We start from the raw sequence: 18,618 nt of genomic DNA, 5'->3' as shown, positions 1-18,618 counted from the left end.
GCAACTATACAGAAGAAAGAAGAGCACCAAATACCAAAATATATTAACTAAATATTTGAGTTCATTATTCATGGAATAGCTACTTATTTTAGGTACTCAATTAAATCTCGAATATTTTGGGTACTTATTCGGGATTAAGTTTGGATTTAGTAAGAGTATTTTTCTGGAATTTTAATTTTTAGATTTTTTTCGAATATCCATTTGGGTTCGGATGGATTCGGTTTGGATAAAACTCATAATCTGAAATATCATAAAACAAGTCCTACTCAGTATTTATGTCGGATTTAGTTTGGTTTGAATTCATTTCAGTTGGACGGAATATGGATCTGATTTTTTAATTGGAATTATTTGCCCATCCCTAGACAAGATATTGAAAGATAAGGGTTGATGCCATGAACATGCCTCATCCAATATCGTATTTTTGTATGCTGTGGATTGTTGCCTAAAAGACCGAATCGAAATTAGGGTTGATGCCATGATCAGATCTTTTTGAAAATCAGATTTATGTAACTAGTAGCAAAGTTTCATCGGAGATCTATTTTATTAATTAATTTGTTTTAGTTCAATCTAAATTTCATTTAAATTTTAATTTCTTAAGGGTAGTTAATTTCTTGGTCAATTATATTTTTGAGAGAATTGACAAATGAAACACATTCAACTTTAGTTTGTTCCACTATAACTTTGTTAATACGATATTATCCTTTGGTTAGTCAATTTAACCTTAATTAAAGAAAAAAAGAACACTAAATTAAAAAAAAAAGGATTATTGGTTTTTAGGCCCAAAAATACATACATTGTCCTGTAGGGATAATCCCAACTTATAATTGTCCCATTAGGATAATGATATACAAAAACCCAATAGTTTCCTTCAGAAATACAATTAACAAATTAATTATGATAATATTGAAATATATATAATATAAATAAACTAATTAAAATAAAATAAAAAAGTTAAAAACATAAGAAATACCCTAATCAAATATTCTAACCCTACTTTTTATTTTCTTGCTATCTCAGCCTCTCACTCTCTCCGTAAGGCGACAAAGAAAACATCTCTCTCTAGGTGGGGTGACGACGACACCGACTGAAATAGACTCTAATCGAACGTGAATCTCTTCTTCTCCAACTATACTCCGGCGTGAATCTCTTCATATCCAGCCTAATCTCTTATTCTCCTGTCTAACCCGAAGGTAACGCCAAGTTTTCTCCTTCGTATTTCGTTTTCATGCCTGATGATATCACTCAAATTACCCTAGAGCGATTTTCACTCTCTCAAATAAGAGATTCAGTTTCAGTACTTAGGGATCGAATCTACAAGGAGCGATGGTACACAATAAATCTAAGCAGCCAATGATTAAGGTATGCAGTAAATTATAAAGCAGTAAATAACTCAGAACTAAGCAGATTGATTGGCTGGTTGGCTTGTAAATAATAAGAGAAAATAGCCAGATCTAGGGTTCATGTAATCATGATTATAATGATATATAATGCTTAAGGTATGCAGATGACAATCCTAGAACTCGATGTGTAATGCATAAGATGTCCAGCTTTTCCTGCGAATCAAAGATGTTGACTAAGTCCAATATCTCAGCTGTGACTTGGTGATATGGATCGAGCATCGATCAATGTTATTCAGTTAGCGTCAATCGATGCTACCTTAGACAAGCGCTAGCGAGCTGGTCGATTTGTTTACTAATCTTAACTAAATCAGCTATCGCTTGTTTCTAGCAATCCTAACTAAAGAGAATCTATTCTGGTGCAGAACCTACCGTCGTAGTTGTCCACAATCCTAAAATCAAGGTCCTAATTAGCTACTCTAGAACACATGCATTAATAGCAATTCTTTGAAGGTTGTTTAATTATCACCTTATAAATTCTATAGATTTGGCTAATCCTCCATAACCCTAATAAACCCTAAATCTAACAAAGAGAACTACTCAGACACGATCAAGCAAAACATGAAAATAAACTGAATAAATTGCATGTGGAAGCACCGTAGTCTACTGGTTAAGGTTTAAAGGCTTCTACACCCAGAAATGCGGTTCGAATCCCAGACTATGCAATTTCTTGAAGATTACAGGAAATCCAAGTTTCAAGTACCGGAGAGAACGATTTATTAATGCAGACTACAAAAGAAATGCTTACAAGAGATCTTCAACATGGTGCAAGTAAATCTGGTCAGGAGTGTATCTTCATAGGACGGCTCAGATGATGCAGTTAGGCATAGATCCTCATAAGGCATGTAGTATTTTCGGTTTTTGAATCGTTTATGTAATATTTTTCATAAATTTAATGCCATAATAAATCAGCGTTAAAAAAAAACTGAATAAATTGCATAAATAGAATAAGTTAGAAAAACTGTAGTTCTAATACAAAGCTCTTAAGGAGTCTTGGATCTTCTCTCCGAACTACTAAAAATCCTAAAACCCTTACGCTGTGAATGAATGAAAATAAGAAAGCGTGTGTTGCCCAATACAATGACAGAGCACATAAATATTAGGTTAAAGTCGGTCAGGGTTAGTTTTGTAAATATGTGGAACTTGGGCTTCAAGTCGGTCATGGACAAGTGGACTGCTTTCGCGCTTCGCTGTCGATCGTCGACAAGTGATGTTTGTCGATCGGCGGTTGACTCTGAATGTCGATTTTGGTTTGTTCAATGAACAGCTACAATTTTCTTCTGTCTTTATCTCCAAAATGCTTCATAATTACCACATTGCTCTAAAACGTACCTTAACATGTAAATACTCTAAAAAAAACTTCAAAACATGATAAATAGATTCTAAAACACTGATATACCATGGCCAAAAACTAGTAAAATCCATGTTATATCACTTGATATCTCGTGTTTGATAATCTCGTCGTCGGTTCTTCTACGGCCTAGCTATCGGTTTCATGCGTTGAAAAAGAGTGTTTGATAATCTCCTTATTCTTCGCAATTTCGTTTACATTCTTTGCATTCTTCTTTGCATGTTGTTGAATAGTGGTTAATCTCTGTTAAAATCAAATAATTAGTGTTTATTATGTGTGTTTGTGTTCATGTTTTCTTGTTACCATTAGGGTTTGTGAAAAGATTTTTTTTCTTGGGTTTGTGTTTTGTTTTTTGTTACTATACGGTGTTGTGAATCGAGATACACACTGCTTGTAAGCGACTGATTCTTCTTAGAAAATTCTTTCCCACCTTCTTTGCATGTTCCTCAACCACCATTAGCCACTGTGAAACGCATTTCGAGTAGGCTTTTGTGACTTGTCCTTTCTAAGAATCAATTGAGAACTGTCTCATCTATTGTTTCGCATTGTTGTTATTTTGATGTTTAACTCGGTATAATTTTTGTCTTTTTAATTGGTCTCATTTTGATGTTTAAATCGGGTATAAGTCGTGGATTTTAATTTGTATGTCTCATTTCGGGTTTGGTATTTATGAAAACAACTATGTCATTGTGGATTGATGTAAATTGCTATTGCAATAGTACTCCGAAGTGTTATAACGTATTAAGATCAGAATTGTGTTTCTTAGCTTTGTTATTTGTTTGTTTCATTTCGGGTTTTTGTAGCGATTGATTCATTTGGGTTTGGTGCTCTCTATTGTTTACTGAGATTGATAGAGTATTAAAAGACATTATTTTATTGTATATGACATTGGTTATTGATCTTTATTGTGTTTTATTGTGTGTTTATTTTAGGTATGAAGTTGGAGTTACCTAGACTGTATATGGAGAGGGTTTGGAACCTCAGGTTGAGAAGTTAAACAACAGCTGCCGCATGACACTTCTCGAAATTATGAAGAAAGCAATGAAGGAAGAATACAATCTCTTTCGAGTATAAATCCGAGTCGTCAGAGAATCCAATCTCGTGTTGATTGTTTTCTCTGTTTATCCAATATTCAGCTGAACAGGTATCAGAGACAAAGGATCATAATCATGCCGCAAAAGAGAATTACCTTCAACAGCTGCTACTAGTGGAGCATAACGTGGTGTTAAAGGGAGTACTAGCCGAGTTTCAGAATGATTTGCGCAACATGTTGACAATCTTCTCCAAACACAGAATCATGCTCAAGGATTGTCTTGTTGTGAAGAGCAGATCTTTGAAGATGATAAGGGAAGTAATGTCATTGATGACAGTCTGTTTGCAAGGAACTATGACCGTTCAATTTCAACACATTTTTTCTGTAAGATCATGGCATCATAAAGGAAATATGGAGAATTGTTTTGATCAGGTCAAAGACTTCGCCGGCGAGCCCGTCTACGATGTCTATGATGACGAATTATCTATGGAGACAGTCTATAATGTTTATCATGGTGAAGTTAAAATTCATGATGAGGAAGTTGAATTTCCAATTCAGAAAGGAGAAGACATACAGTGTAGTCAGGAGTTGTGGGCATCAAAAAATTCGACAAGAAAGATGAAGTTTCCGTCTTCTCAGGATATGTCGGATCTGGAGAGTATGGATAAAAAAAAATGGTGACTTTACGTATCTTCCAAAGCTTCATGCGAGTGTTAATAGTGAACCACCAGATCGCGGAAGATGTGCGTATATTTTGCATGACAGTGAGGAAGATCCTGACAACAAGTTTTGTGGCGATCTAGTATTTGGTATCAATGACAAAAAGACGATATATATATAGATAATATATCAGCCAAGAGCTTTGAATATTCCCGACATATACGTCTCGAGTTTGAGACAAATCAGTTCGTCGAAAGTAAACCGCTGTTCGTTTCAGAGATAAATGAGCGTACGTGTGGTCATTTACAATGGCACTTGATTCAGATATTATGACCCTCATAGGAAACAGTGCACAAGATTAATTTCCTTTGCCTTTTCCTAATGAGGAACAAGAGACCAACGGTTTTGTTAGACGTGGTTTTACCCATATTCTTAGCTTGACGCGAGATCCAATCGCACTTACTGTTTATCACGAGCAGCTCTCATCTTTGGGGCATATAGAGATGGTGAAATCAGATTCAATCTATGGAGAGAAAGGAACAAGATTAAGCATGGGGAGAAACCTTTGCCTATGGCTGTAGTGAAGAAGCTTATTGACAAAGGGGTTAGAAACAATTGAGTGTAATGAGAATGAAAGGAGTGAAGGGCATGGAAGAAGCTCTTCAATATTGGTTTATCACAAGAGTATAATTTTTGAGGTTCATTAGTAGTGAAGAAGTATAAGGAAATAGTGTTATATATTACTAAGGTTTACACTTCGTTGTAAAAAGGCTTTTTTGATAAATAAAATTTAATATTCATTCAAAAAAAAAATCAGTTTCAATCAATTTGGTGCTTCTATGTTCTTGCTCTCCGGTCTGTCATGATTTGGGGAGCCAAAAACATTTTGTGCTGGGTCAAAAAAAATTATTGGAGATGAATTTTCATTTTTAGTAGGGTGAATACAATTTTTCGTAAATAAAAAAGTATTGTACAATTTTTTTTAAGTAAAAACAAGTTTTTTAAAAAAAAATTGTGGGGTCAGCTGACACTCCTTCTCAATTGTCTGGCCCTTTTGACTGTATGAGAATAGTGGTGTCAAGGACGACTAGGACGTCAGTGTTCTTTCATGCTTCTGTTTTCCTGCACATATCCTTGCATTGGTTGCTGCACATCACAAGGACATTGAAGAGAGTTGCTGATGTTTTCCAATCCGCTCAACAAAAGAAAACCATTTAAGGTGTTGGCAACAAGTTATCATTGGGCGAGCCTTCTTCATCCAGCAGACATGTGGGAAGCTTGGCATTGGATTTTTACCACCACCATTAATTGATGATGCATATCGTAGAGAGACTGAGTACACTATGAAAAATGATTTTCACAACGTTCAACGTGAAAATATGAAAACACTGGCTGTGACGGAGAGGATTCATGAGCGACTTAGTTCCAGAGCAAGACATGCTCTATTTTTTTCTCGGCTTGGTGTGCAGATGGTACTCGATGTTTCCGGTGACGTATACTGTTTTGGGGTCTTGTCGACAGTCCCAATGTTACACCACCATCAAGTCATTGATCTTTTCATGCACCCAAAGTATTCTTTGAACATAGAGAAGTACAAGCTTGGCATCAAGTGTGAATTTCTCAGAAGAAGTGTTGTCACCCGTATTGATGATATTTCGATGAAAAATGTCAAAGTGAAACTTGGAGTAGTTCATAGTACATAGTTGGGTTATTGCACATCCACGATAACTATATGGTGTACTGACGTTGCTTGCGAGTCAAGCAAGCTGGTGATTTGTTTGGCTTTACACCATGTATTTCGCTTTGTGCATGGAGATGCTGTCCTTAGGCCACCCGACCCGAGTCGTCTTCTTTATTGTTTTCTCCAGGAGATGACAAGTTTGAGGAATGTTGACTTCATCTTGGACGTGGTGATCAAAGTCCATCTTGTCACTTGAGTCCATCTATCAAGGTACATGAAAAACTCTATGTTCGGTGATGCATGGGAGTGTCCTTATTCTGATGTGTCTCTTATGGTAATCCGTTAGTGGCCCTTTTCAATTTGTTGCTTGAGAAAGTACGCAGTGCTAGTGCTATTACTTTTTCACCACGCTTTGTGTCTTCAGTGGGTTATCTCTTGATCTTTGTCGTGCTTGATAAGGGTGAGTCTTTGTTCTCATGTTCTCTGTGGATTCACAACCTTTTTTCTCCAACATCTACAGTGATGCACATGGTATGCTTTTCGACCACATCATTACATGCTGGTTGCTACCATGACGTTTCGGTGGACAAAAAGGGACACCATTTTAGGGTCCAGGTAGATTTCTCAAGGGTTGTGAGGGGTTCATACGAGACCTTGCCGTAAAGATGAGTGTAGTTCAGCTGGTGCAAGTCAACAATAGCATATATTTGGTCTCTCAAAGTTCAGTGTCTATTGACTCGTCATGGTAATTAACCTGTGCTCGTTGTTATCGCTGAAAGAAATTTGCCTTTTGTGTGGCCATGGTGTAATACTTTGGCGCTAGTACACATTGATCGTGCATTCACCTATGTGCCTTCTACTGATGACGAAAAGGATGTTTTTTTTTTTTTTTTTTTTTTTCGCAATGAAAAATTCATTAAACAGATTAACCCGAAGATAGAGCCAGGACCCCGCAGGTCGTTATTGTCGGAGGTGCTTCGCGTTCCTTTGGTCAATGACGAAAAGGATGTTATGGAATCAAGTGTTGAAGTTTGTGTACACTTTCCCTCCGTTCAACATGAGCGAAGCATTTTCCGTGCATTGGTGATTGATTTTATGCAGACAATGAGGTATCATGTCTCACTGCATGTTCCAACATGATCTATAAATACATTCTATAACTTTCACATCAGCATGCTTGCGTTATCAACGTTCCAGCTTCGAGGAAGAAGCTTTTTTTACCCCGGGAGACATGATGTAGCACACCCGGACTCAAGGATTCATTAACTGGAGTCTGGACATGATGTAGCATATCCAAAGCCCAAAGGCTACTAGGAATTACGTTTGTGTTTTGAGGCTTTCCTTTTATTTTTTGTGTTTCCTTTTATTAGTGATAATCTTTAAAGTTAGTTTTCCTAATCAAGTTTACAATAGGAATTATCTATTAGGGTTATATGAAGGGAACGTATGTGTTCTCTTAGAACGGGGTTTTTGATTAATAAAGTTTGAGACTTTCTAAGACAACACACGGTGCATCCAAAGTTCGCCCTAGAGAGAAACTCTCTCGAGCCCGCATCCCAAGGCGCCGTTTCGATGGATCTTCCTTGCTCCAACCACGATGCTCTTTCCTCTTCTCTCTGAAACAGCCATGTTCCTCTCCATGGACATGATGGTGACTATTCCTCCGTCGTGGCTCCGCCCCCCTCCAGATCCGCCGCCCCCGTCGTTCCTGATGCAGCACTGCTCTTCCTCCTTGAAGATGATGGTGACAGGCCTTCCTCCTCTTTCACAGCCCAGGCCTCCTTCAGATCCGGCGCGGAACAAGCATCTTCCGATTGAAACTCCTCCCGTCAAGCCACCAGAACCTCCAGACCCACCAGACGTCTCCGTCAGCCTCGTTCTTTTCACTTCCTCCAGCCCTTCTCCACAAGCTACTCAAGTCATAGATCTGATGTTTAATTTTTCAAGGGTTTCAAGTAAGCTCAGTGATGATGGTGTTGTTCTTGTCTTCATTGGTGACACCATCTTTGTCAACTGGCGTTCTTTTCCTGTGGTATACAGGTTGTATTTTTGTCAGTTCGGGAATGGGTCTTCTCCCGGCTCTTATTCCAACTTTCATTTTATCAATCCGCTTATAGACGTCCAGGTCCACCTTAGCTCCTTACTCTCTGTTTACTCCTATTCTTTTGGAAAGGATGCAATGCTAGATGTGTGGGTGACTTTGGATTTGTGGGTTCTGGCTTTATTTGGTAGTGTACTGATGGACTCAGTGTCCTTTGGTTATATCTTTGTGCCTCTTAGTGGTTTTTATGTTGCGTTGATGCAACTCTCTAATGCAGTATGCAGTCCTATTATTGTATTCAACCTGGTTTGTGGTGCAGTGTCTGTGTGTTTCTCTTCTTGGTGGCAGTTGAAAGAGACAATCATTGTGATTTGTTGCTTGGTGAATATGGTTATGGCGGGTATTGATTGTCCGCTTGGCTCCTGTTTGGAGCAGTCTCTTTTCCCAATATTTCTTCATGTATGGAGTGAATTGGATGAACATGTGTGGCTGGTATTGCAAGGATTCTCCTCCCGGCTAACGCTCTTCCCTGCCTTTAGTGCAGTGGTTGTGACTCTCAGAGTTACCCGAGATGCAATCGTTCAAGAAACTCATAAAACCGTTGTGATGCGATTTCTAATGTTTACTTGTTGTGATTTGTATTTTCATTCTATCTTAGGTTTATTTGTTTCGTATTCCATTGGGCTCCTTGTAGCTTTGTTGTACTCTCCTTTCATGGAGCGTAAACTCTTCTAAATTCAATACAAGTTGGTTTGATCAAAAAAAAAAAAAGTTTGAGACTTTCTTCTCTACAAATCGCCTCGTCCTTTTACAATCTCTTTCGAGTTTAAAAAGAAGTTATCAAATATGTGTATATATAATTTTAAGTATAAAAATGACCAATCCCATGAATTGGTTTATTTTCATTAAATATCATTTATATAATTCGTGATCTGATTTAAACTTACTTATTAAAATTATTTATTAAATGAACTTAGAAGTGGAGTTCGTGCTCATAAAAAGTTAAGCTGAACTAAGGCGGCCCATGAACTATAACTGATTTTGACATTTCTAGACGATGATGGTTTTGGTTTAGGCGTTTAGCCCTTTGTAAAGTTCATTTAATTATTTATATATAGACTATTCTCGTACCAGGGATTTATAAAGTTCATTTAACTTTGTAAAGTTTTCTTTTTATAAAGGGGAGACATATGTTCAAGTGAATCTGTGATTGTTGAAGAGACATAAACTAATATGGAACGATACCGTTATATTTGATAGATTTTGTAGATGCAGTATTATCATTGGCACATACTCTCTCCAAATATGAAGTATGTTTAGCATATTAAGAAATAATATATGTTTAACTTAAGTTATTATTTCTTTTTTCTTAATAAACATTATACCATTCATATTTTTACATTTTAAAACAAGATATAATAATTAAAGTTTTAAACATCAGTCTTTTAAAAACAACAAAAAAATCAATAACATCAACTTTGAACTTTATAGTGAGTACTGTATACAAATCATATATTATTCTCTTTGGATATAATTATTTAATAATTAAATGTTATTTAAAATATATCATTACCAGTTAATAAAATGTTTGAAATTTATTACATATAATTATGGGAAATAGCATTATTTAACACGAATCTACTTTCAAATAAAGTTACATGTTTACAAACACTAGATTCCACTCCACCTTTTAAATAATTTTATCATCAATCTGATAATAGTTAAAAAAAAGTACTATAATATTTTAAAATAGTAGTGGAATTTCAGAAGGGCAATTACAAATGTGTAGAAACGACTAAATAAAATGAAATGACCATACCAATAAAAATAACTAAGTATGAAAATAAAAATGAATCGATTGAATACTATAGTATAACCTATTTAAATTAATACTCTATAAATTAATATACACTAAAAATCTCTATAAAATAATATAATTTTATAGTCTCAAATCGAGTTTTTGGTTCAATTAGTGTATCGATAAATTAATATCTCTATAAATTAATAAAAAAATTATAGTTTTGGTGTATTACTAACATTATTAATTTATAGAGGTTTCATTGTAGTATGAATTTATGGGTTAGCGAGATTGTTTGTAATGTTTGGTTGTATGTGGATGTTTTTTTTTTTTTTTTTTTTTTTTTTTTGATAACTCTGGTATCTGGGCAGCCGCATTCCCAACTATCCCCCGTAGGGGGTCCAGCGCCCCAACGGAAGGGATGTTAAATCCGCTGTAGCCGGGGCTCGAAGTCGTGATGGCGGGCACCTCAACCGAAGTTCCTTTACCACCAGACCACGAGGCCCGGTTTGTATGTGGATGTCACTAAGTGTTCTTAATTAGTGGACACTTTTATACTTGTCTCCTTTTATCATGTACGTAAATATTAGTTGTCTAGTTTGAAACCGCGAAGGTAATATATAAGACTCTCGGATAACGTATTTTAAATAATGTTCGAGAGTTTATAACCTACCAAATTTATAATGTTTAATACCGAATTTATAAATTTACTATTATTGGAGAAGTAATTTGCTTATTTGTCATGTAATCCATGATTTTAGGGTTCAGTCATTAGTTTTAATTATCAACTAGATTTTGACATGCACTTTCCAAGCGCGAGGTTTTTGGATTATATTATAATACAAAGTCTTATTATATCGAAAAATATAATTTTTAACAGTTATATAATCTATGAATTAGTTTATTTGAGATTTTATATCTACACTTTTACGTAAGTTTCATTTAGGCATGAAAATTATATCCGGATCAAAAACACAAACCGAACCGACCCGAAAATATAGGTTTAGTTCAGATCCAGAGAAGATAACCTATTGTGTTTTTTTTCGGACCCGCAGGTATTTGTTTGAGTCCGGGTCCTACCCTAGATCTGATCATAAATATCTTGTATTTATTAGGTATATTTGGATATTTCGAATATGTTTCCGGTACTATGGATATTTTTATTAAGTTTTTGGTTTACGATTATAGTTTTTGATTTCAGGTAAATTTTCAAATTAAAAAAAAAAATTGGGTATTTGGATAAAATTTTGGGTATTTTTCTTCAGTGTCAGATTTTGAATAAGATTTTGAATTTTTATGTATTTGAATTTTTTGGGTATTTGTTTGGAGTTTCAAGTACTTTTCGTGTTTTGGATATTGTTCAGATTTTTTAGATATTTCGAACTTTTTTAGGATCCTAAATACCCGAACAGATGTGGACCCATTACGTCCATATCAGGTCCAACAACCTTTTGATATAGATTTTTAACGTTATTGTACAAAAACATGGTTGATGAAATATTTTTCTGAGAAAAGATATCATAAGGAATAATATTAGGATCTGTTAAAAATATTTAAAATATTGTATGGTTAGAATGATTAATGGTATTACCAAAAAAATAATAAATAGTTATACATGACTCCAACAACTTTTTTATATTAAATTTTTTAAGACTTCTTCCTTTTTAATAGTATTGATTCGTTTTTAAACGAAAAGTATATTAAAGTATAATATCTAAACCAATAATTTTCAAAATCGTGAATAATCAATACTAATATCGTGAAGTCGGTTTAGCTTTAACAGAACCAATGAATTTCTACATTTTTGTGAAGGAATATTCAGAAAACTCATTTTTAAATATGAAAATATCTATCAAACTATAGACGGTTGAAAGTTTAGTATATGATATGATATTTTAGTGGAAAAATTTATATATGATATGATTACTTTATTATAAAGGAAAGAGGAAGTTAGAATGTACACATATATGTCGTGTAACTTCTCTTGCTTTAAATCATATATTATATGATAAAAGTGATGATATAAAATATTAGTTTCAATGCTTTACTATTAAAAATCAAAATGGTAATGATTAGGATTTAGGAGTGATATTTGAATAAATAAAGGAATTGAATCAATTATTGTTAGAGAAATATATGGTAACATATTGTTAATCTAAGTTTAAGGTAAGACCAAAAAATAATGAGTTAAATGGAAGGGTCCAAACAACTTTCATAGGTAGATTTTTTAAGACTCATTCCCTTTTAATAGTATTGATTTTAGTTAGACTGAATAAATTTATAAAAAATAATTATATAATTTATTATTTAATTGATTACAAATTAATATTATAAATATTATCTCAAAAATAAATGGAATACATATTCGAAAAAAAGAAAGATAATTCCATATATTTATTTTGTGTTTATCTACATCTTTTATTTTTATTTGTTAATTTTATAATTAGGTGGTATATATACACATATAATAATTTTATTTATCAATATACTAAAATAATAAAAATATTTTATGAAAAATAAAAAAATGATTAATATTTGTTTGTAAAGGTAATATATCATGGAATATTTTTAAACAATATTAAATTTATTTTAATATTAAAATAGGTATGTAACCAATAATAATAAATTTGATTCATATTTGTTTGTTAAAATAATGTTTTTTGGTATTTTCATTTTTATTCTTATTATTCAGTTGCAAGAATAACATTTATTTGTTATCTAAGTTTAAAAAATTAATATTATTTGTTTTTGTTTTTATAAATATTTTTTATTGCGCATGAAATTATTTTAAAAATATTTTCAAAATATCTGCTTCTAAAAGAGAATATTTTAAAAATATTATTTTTATTTACAAAAAGTATCTTTTATTTATATTTGTTTTAAATTAAATCTATTTGCTTTTAATTTTTTCAAGAGTTTTAGAGAATTATAATTTATTTAGATTAAAATTTCTTTAAAAGACTATAAAGTAAAGAAAATGTGATTTTATATTATCAAAACTGTATTTTCCAAAATGGTATGTCTTAGTTATAACTATTAAAGTTTTAAAGTTAAAAGACCATTTGAAAATAACAATTATGATTTTATAATAAATAAATACTATTTTATAAGAAAATAGAAATATCTATTTTAAAGTAAAAAATATAGATTGACTGTAGCTTATTTTTCTCTATTATACTATTTAGAAATGAAAATAACAATAAATAGGAAATGTTCTTCTTTTATACATTGCTTATTAATGTTTTGTTTGACAACATGGTTGGTATGTTTGAATGTTTATTTAGTTATTATGAGAGGTATTTTATTATATAATTATACATATATCAATATTTTTATTTACTTTTATTAATATAATATTTGATTAATATAATATGTAAATTTGGGTTCGGTTTAACATTCTTGTACTTTTGATTTATTTTGAAATTTTGTAGGTTTTAATAATTCCAAGAATTTGGTTTAATAACATCACTTTATATTAACAGTTATATATATATATATATATATATATGTCTATTTAATTAGATCATTGTGTATAATATAATATAATAATAACTGGTTAAAGATAATAACATATTTTAAAATAAAATATCAATGTTGTTATCCAAAACTAATGTTTGTAAATTAATAAAATTAAAAATTAAAAAAATTGAAAGATTCACAAAATAGTAGATTTATTATTTTTAAATTGAAAGATTGACAAAATATTCTAAATTTAATGTTTTATTTAAAATTTTTGATCTTTAAACTTGTAGTCATTTATTATTAATTATCTATAAAAGAATTATGTATCCATGTGCGTGCAAAACACATAGTTTCATTAATAAAGTTTCAGTATTTCTTTATGTTTGTTTGAAAATTGATTCCCTTTTTTTTTAGAATTTTCAACAATTTTCTAAAAGTTTTCAGGTTGTTTTAATAGGCCTTACTTTACTAGACTTGAATACAATCTTCAATAGGTCAGGCCAACTTGGTGTACTCGTTTCCCTAGGTCCAACAATATTTGGTCCAAGAAACATAAAACAAGGTACCCTTGAGCAGGTTGAGATTCATTATTTATTAAGAAAGCAAGAAACATAGATGATAATTTGGAAGAAACATAGATGATAACTTCCAATGCATTTGATCAAAATGCGTTAGATCAAATAGACACACTGTAGGGAACACCCATCCCAGTAACGCCTGGTTCAGAGATGGGCTTTAAAAGCTCGTACTTAACAACACCTGCTCCAGTTCGATTCTTTAGAGAAACATTCACGTTCCTCTCATCTATCACTCCTTCTAGGTATTGGAGCTTGCCTTTGAATCGTTCATATGCAGCATAGATGATAGGTTCGTGGGCCCAAGATGCTTCTGGGTTTTCTCCTAGGTACTCTTCATCTGGTGAATGTGCAGATAGAAGATCCAAAGTCAACATCACTTTGGTCGCCTGCTTCTTCGACGGGAATGTCTTAAGCATGGTCTTCTCTGGCTCCTCATAGAACTCTTTTAGCACTTCCTCTGTCGGCTCTTCCACTGGCATTTTGGTTCTTGCTGTGGTTGGTCGGTTGGGAAAGTATCCACCATACCCGTACTGTCCAAAGTTTACAGCTGCATGGTGACCTGAAGCCACCCATGCAATCGTGGTCACCACTTCAATCAAGTCTTCTTGTGTTTTGAGGACAGGCCACCATGGTTCATTTTTCTTGTCTCCATGCCCTATGTTCCTCACTTCACTCCACCATCCTTGGAGTTCCTCATCCAACATAACCTGTTCCGCATCTGGATAATAGTGATTCACATAGTCTGTTACCCATTCCTTAAGTGCATCCCACAGCATTAGACCGTCATTCGCAAATGGGTAATCTGGTACCGTCAGGCGTACCCCATGTTCCGCTGTCTCGTCTTCCACAGCCAGGCCCCTTTGATATCACAAAAATTTTTATGTAAAATATTTGTTAGCATAATTATTATAAATCAGTGTCCAAGAACTCGTTAGATGCACGTTAGGCGTTTTATATTAGGTTATTATTAGGCAGGTGCCTAAACCTATTTTGAACGCTTAAATCAATCTTATTTAATTTAAAAAATAGGTACAGAAGAATTGATTAATTTAGATCTGATTTGAGTAAAGCGTCTAAGCCGATTTTTATAACACTTAAATTAATACTTACAAAGAAATAAGTATAATCTTAGTAATTACGTACCTGCTGACGAGGTCTGCAGGTAAGCCTTCCCTGTCAAACCTCCATAGTTTATCATACACATCTGAACTTAGCTCTAATGAATATTTTCCGGGCCAGAAACACGACTCAATGATTCCACCTGCGTTGACGAGACTTTGGCGTGCACGAGCGTTGATCTCCATCGTGTAGCGGAAATGGGGATGCAAAAGCCTATAAATAGGATGCATGGCACTTAGTTGTCTGTTTGCCGCTATGATATATGGCTCCATACAGCAATGAGTCCTCAGCCTGTAAGATTTAATGTCTATACAGTTAAACCTAAATACTGTTGTCAACAAAATAACCATTTGTAGGATCTAATTTGTCCAATACCAGTGGGAAATAAGCTGGTGATAACCAGCGTCATGAGAAATAGCGTGAGTCTTAGCAAGACTCCATAGCCAGCAGGAGGTAGCATCATAGCCTGGCGTGAATACCTGCCTCCATTGGGGCTTGTTTACATCTTGGGGACGAGTCAACTCAATGGCAACAGGTCTCAATGTGCTATCATCGCTGAGGAAGAATAGCGCTCGAGAAGCATATAAGGTGCTATCATCCAACTCTCGCACTTTGTTCACATACGGCAGAAGCAAATCATGATAGTCCAACATGAACAATCTCTTGTTCTCCAGAGCCTGCATGCACACATCCATTGATATTTAATTTATTCATTATGGAAATATATACTCCAACATATGGGTGGGATGGATATTTATATATATATATATATATATATAAATATATATATATATATATCTTAATTAAGTTTAAATATATCTTAATTAATTTCTTAAAACCTGTAAATATTAATTAATTTTACCTCATCAAATGACATGACTGCTTTGATTTCTCTTTCCACAATCTCACTAGTAATGAGTGAGTTGGGATCACCATAAACCGCAGGGTCTAGTTTGCTTTTTAACGGCCACTCCTATAACAACAGTTAATGTGATCTGATCTTAACTAGTTCGCTTTTTTTCCTTTAAGAAATATGATTATTATTTTTTCCAGCAAACCATGTAACGTATGGATCTTGCTTCATTGGGGACAATCAAAAGAAAAACTACTAATTAAAGCGTAGTATATAAGGCCATTTTTATCCCACAAACCCAATTAAAGTTTCTTAAAAATTTTTTTTTTTTTTACTTTTTGTCTGAAAGAAAAATTTAATTAAAAACGCACCAATCACGAACTGCCACATGTCGGTGGGATCCGCAAACAGTGCAAACAGTCCACAACAAACATTTCTTATTTTGCACATATAAAACACGGTTTTTATGTAAACTGTGGGCCCCTTAAAATACGTTCTAGAGCGATAATGATGCTCTAATAAGGAGAAAGTTACAAGTATCTAAAACCATGGCTTTTAAGATATTTTGACTGTGACAAAAAAAAAATATTTTGAAAAGAAAGAATACACAGCTGTCGTTTTTTCATTGATCAAAACAAAAAAAGAAAAAGAAAAATTAAATTGAAAACTAAACTATTATTAAAATATAATAATTTTACCACTAAAAACTCCAAACGGGTTTCACCGTTGGAGTAAGCTATAAGCTTACTTGAACTAGCTGAATGCAATAGGGATTAAGTCCTGCAAGTGTCTGGCGAGCAAACTCGTCGTCTCGGATCCATGAAAATCTATCCTCTGAATCAACGTGAATGATACAATAAAGTGAGATATAAATATACAATGGATTTAAAAAAAAAAAAAGAGAGAGAGAAAGGGAGGTTGGTACTGTCAAGGAGACTAGGGGATTCAAACTGGAGAATATCATCAGCTTCAGCAGCAGCTTTGACAAGTCTGGGGATCACAGGAAAAAGACCAGCATCCTTGGGAAGCTCGATGCCTTCTTCAAAGAGATCTTCTATGGACTTGAAGTGTGGGAAGGGCATGTTGGGATCCACCAGAGCAGCTTCAATCTGCGGGAACACAGCAGGAAGAGCCGCCAAGACAGCCTTGCCCGTGAATGCAGCGCCCTTGATTGTTGTGAACTCCTCGTCTCTGGGGACATAGAATTCCCCTTTGCGTGTCTCAATGGAGGGGTATTTGCGGCTTGGTTTGCGACCAGTCTTGCACCGCCTTGGGTATGGGTGAGAGAGGCCTCCAATAACTGGACGGGCAAGTTCTGGATCTTTGTCAGGATCACCCACATCGTTGTACACGTCATAATCGTAAACCCGCTCGAACTTTTCGAATTCACCAGAATGCTTACGGTTCTTGCCTTGCAAGGTCTCCAGCTCCTCTTTTCGCAGCTGTTTAAGAGGCTCAGGAGTTTGGAGAGGCAAGTAGGACTTGTTGGAGAAGAACGTCCGCTTGGTTGGGTCATCGGACTTGGAGGCCAGCCACGAGTTACATGTAAAGGTAACGGGGCCGTCAGGTAGCTCAAGCTTCATTTCCTTGAGGAATATCTCTCTATGGGCCTCGTTTAAAACTCTGATGGCACCCACCGCTCCAAAGTCTTCGGGCATGTCAAACACACACTCGTACTGATCCTCACCATGTGCATCAATCACTAAACGTCGTGCGTGATCCTTCACCGGATCCTTCTCCATAAGCGTCCCTGACATGTGTTAATGACTTGGTTAAGTATCATTACCAGTATTCACTACTGATGCATTTGCCTACTTTTTTACTTCACATTATAAATTTATATACTCAAAATGTGATAGCTTATTATGTAAAAATAATAATAATAATATGTTTGCCTGATAATTGTACTTACGGGGGTCAGTCTCGGCGCTAATAAGCTCGACGAGCAGTGATATTCCGAGCAAATCGGTGAAGCCAACGGAAGGTAACAAGCCTTGTTTGGCTGTTATAATTCCCTTTACTTTGATTTTCTTAACTCTTTCTTTCGTTATCCAATCAAAATCAAACTTTGAGGCTGTGACCGTACATCGTCCTCTCAGGTTTGGACGAGGACACAGCTTGTACCGATGTCCTACCGAGAGGGGGTTGATGAGTGCTGATGGTTTAGTGAATTCAGAGCTGAGACTCTTTGCTATGTTTAAGGTCTGGAGACCTGACGACGCCTCTTTACAAAACATCTTCTATTTTGCTTACTCTCTTGTGCATTCCCGCTACATGTATTTATACAAGTATAGAAAATAACTTTTTCTCATTTCTAAAAGTAGGAAAAAAGTTCTCTACTTACTGAGTCTACGAGTTTGCATGTTACTTTATTGATTATGTGATTACTGACTATATAAATGGATGTGCTTTTAATTAACTTACATAAGAACTAGATACCAGTTATTATATTTCTGATGATAAAATAATATTATGTATTTTCTTTATCAATATTTTCTAATCTAACTTGCAACAAATAAGTCATATCAAAATTCAAAGAAAAAAATTGTGATTCACCTTCAAATATTTACTCTTTTTATTTACTTGAGAATATAGAAAGACTCAGACAATCTGCAATCCATAGATGAACTATCTTTTTGGGTATT

At 34.2% G+C, this 18,618-nt stretch overlaps 2 protein-coding genes across 4 annotated transcripts; one reads left to right on the top strand and one right to left on the bottom strand.

Annotated features, from left to right (window-relative positions):
- The first annotated feature begins 7,532 nt into the window (after positions 1-7,532).
- Positions 7,533-10,524, top strand: LOC106379259 (formin-like protein 7). 3 transcript variants are annotated; one of them, XR_002662407.2, is made up of 3 exons: positions 7,534-8,077; positions 8,163-8,247; positions 8,483-10,524. XR_002662407.2 is itself a non-coding variant. In XM_013819265.3 (2 exons), exons 1-2 carry the CDS (start codon positions 7,720-7,722, stop codon positions 8,513-8,515), a joined length of 561 nt encoding a protein of 186 aa, XP_013674719.2. In that variant the 5' UTR covers positions 7,533-7,719; the 3' UTR covers positions 8,516-10,524. The 3 variants fall into 3 exon arrangements, 2 of the variants coding, with proteins under 2 accessions (XP_013674719.2, XP_013674720.2); XM_013819265.3 differs by having other exon boundaries at positions 7,533-8,247; XM_013819266.3 differs by having other exon boundaries at positions 7,539-8,077; positions 8,163-10,524.
- A 3,452-nt stretch (positions 10,525-13,976) lies between these two features.
- LOC106353868 (lipoxygenase 2, chloroplastic-like) lies at positions 13,977-18,236 on the bottom strand. The gene is made up of 7 exons (XM_048760143.1): positions 17,886-18,236; positions 16,899-17,723; positions 16,722-16,807; positions 15,983-16,093; positions 15,496-15,797; positions 15,145-15,411; positions 13,977-14,859 (listed from the first exon to the last, which is right to left on the bottom strand). The coding sequence occupies exons 1-7, from the start codon at positions 18,208-18,210 to the stop codon at positions 14,100-14,102; spliced, it is 2,676 nt and encodes an 891-aa protein (XP_048616100.1). The 5' UTR covers positions 18,211-18,236; the 3' UTR covers positions 13,977-14,099.
- Between the last annotated feature and the right edge of the window lie 382 nt (positions 18,237-18,618).

The sequence above is a fragment of the Brassica napus genome, chromosome C6 (genome assembly GCF_020379485.1).
Source record: "Brassica napus cultivar Da-Ae chromosome C6, Da-Ae, whole genome shotgun sequence".
NCBI classification, from domain to species: Eukaryota; Viridiplantae; Streptophyta; class Magnoliopsida; order Brassicales; family Brassicaceae; genus Brassica; species Brassica napus.
Note: the sequence above shows the minus strand (reverse complement) of the source record. Positions and strands in the feature narration are given on the sequence as shown.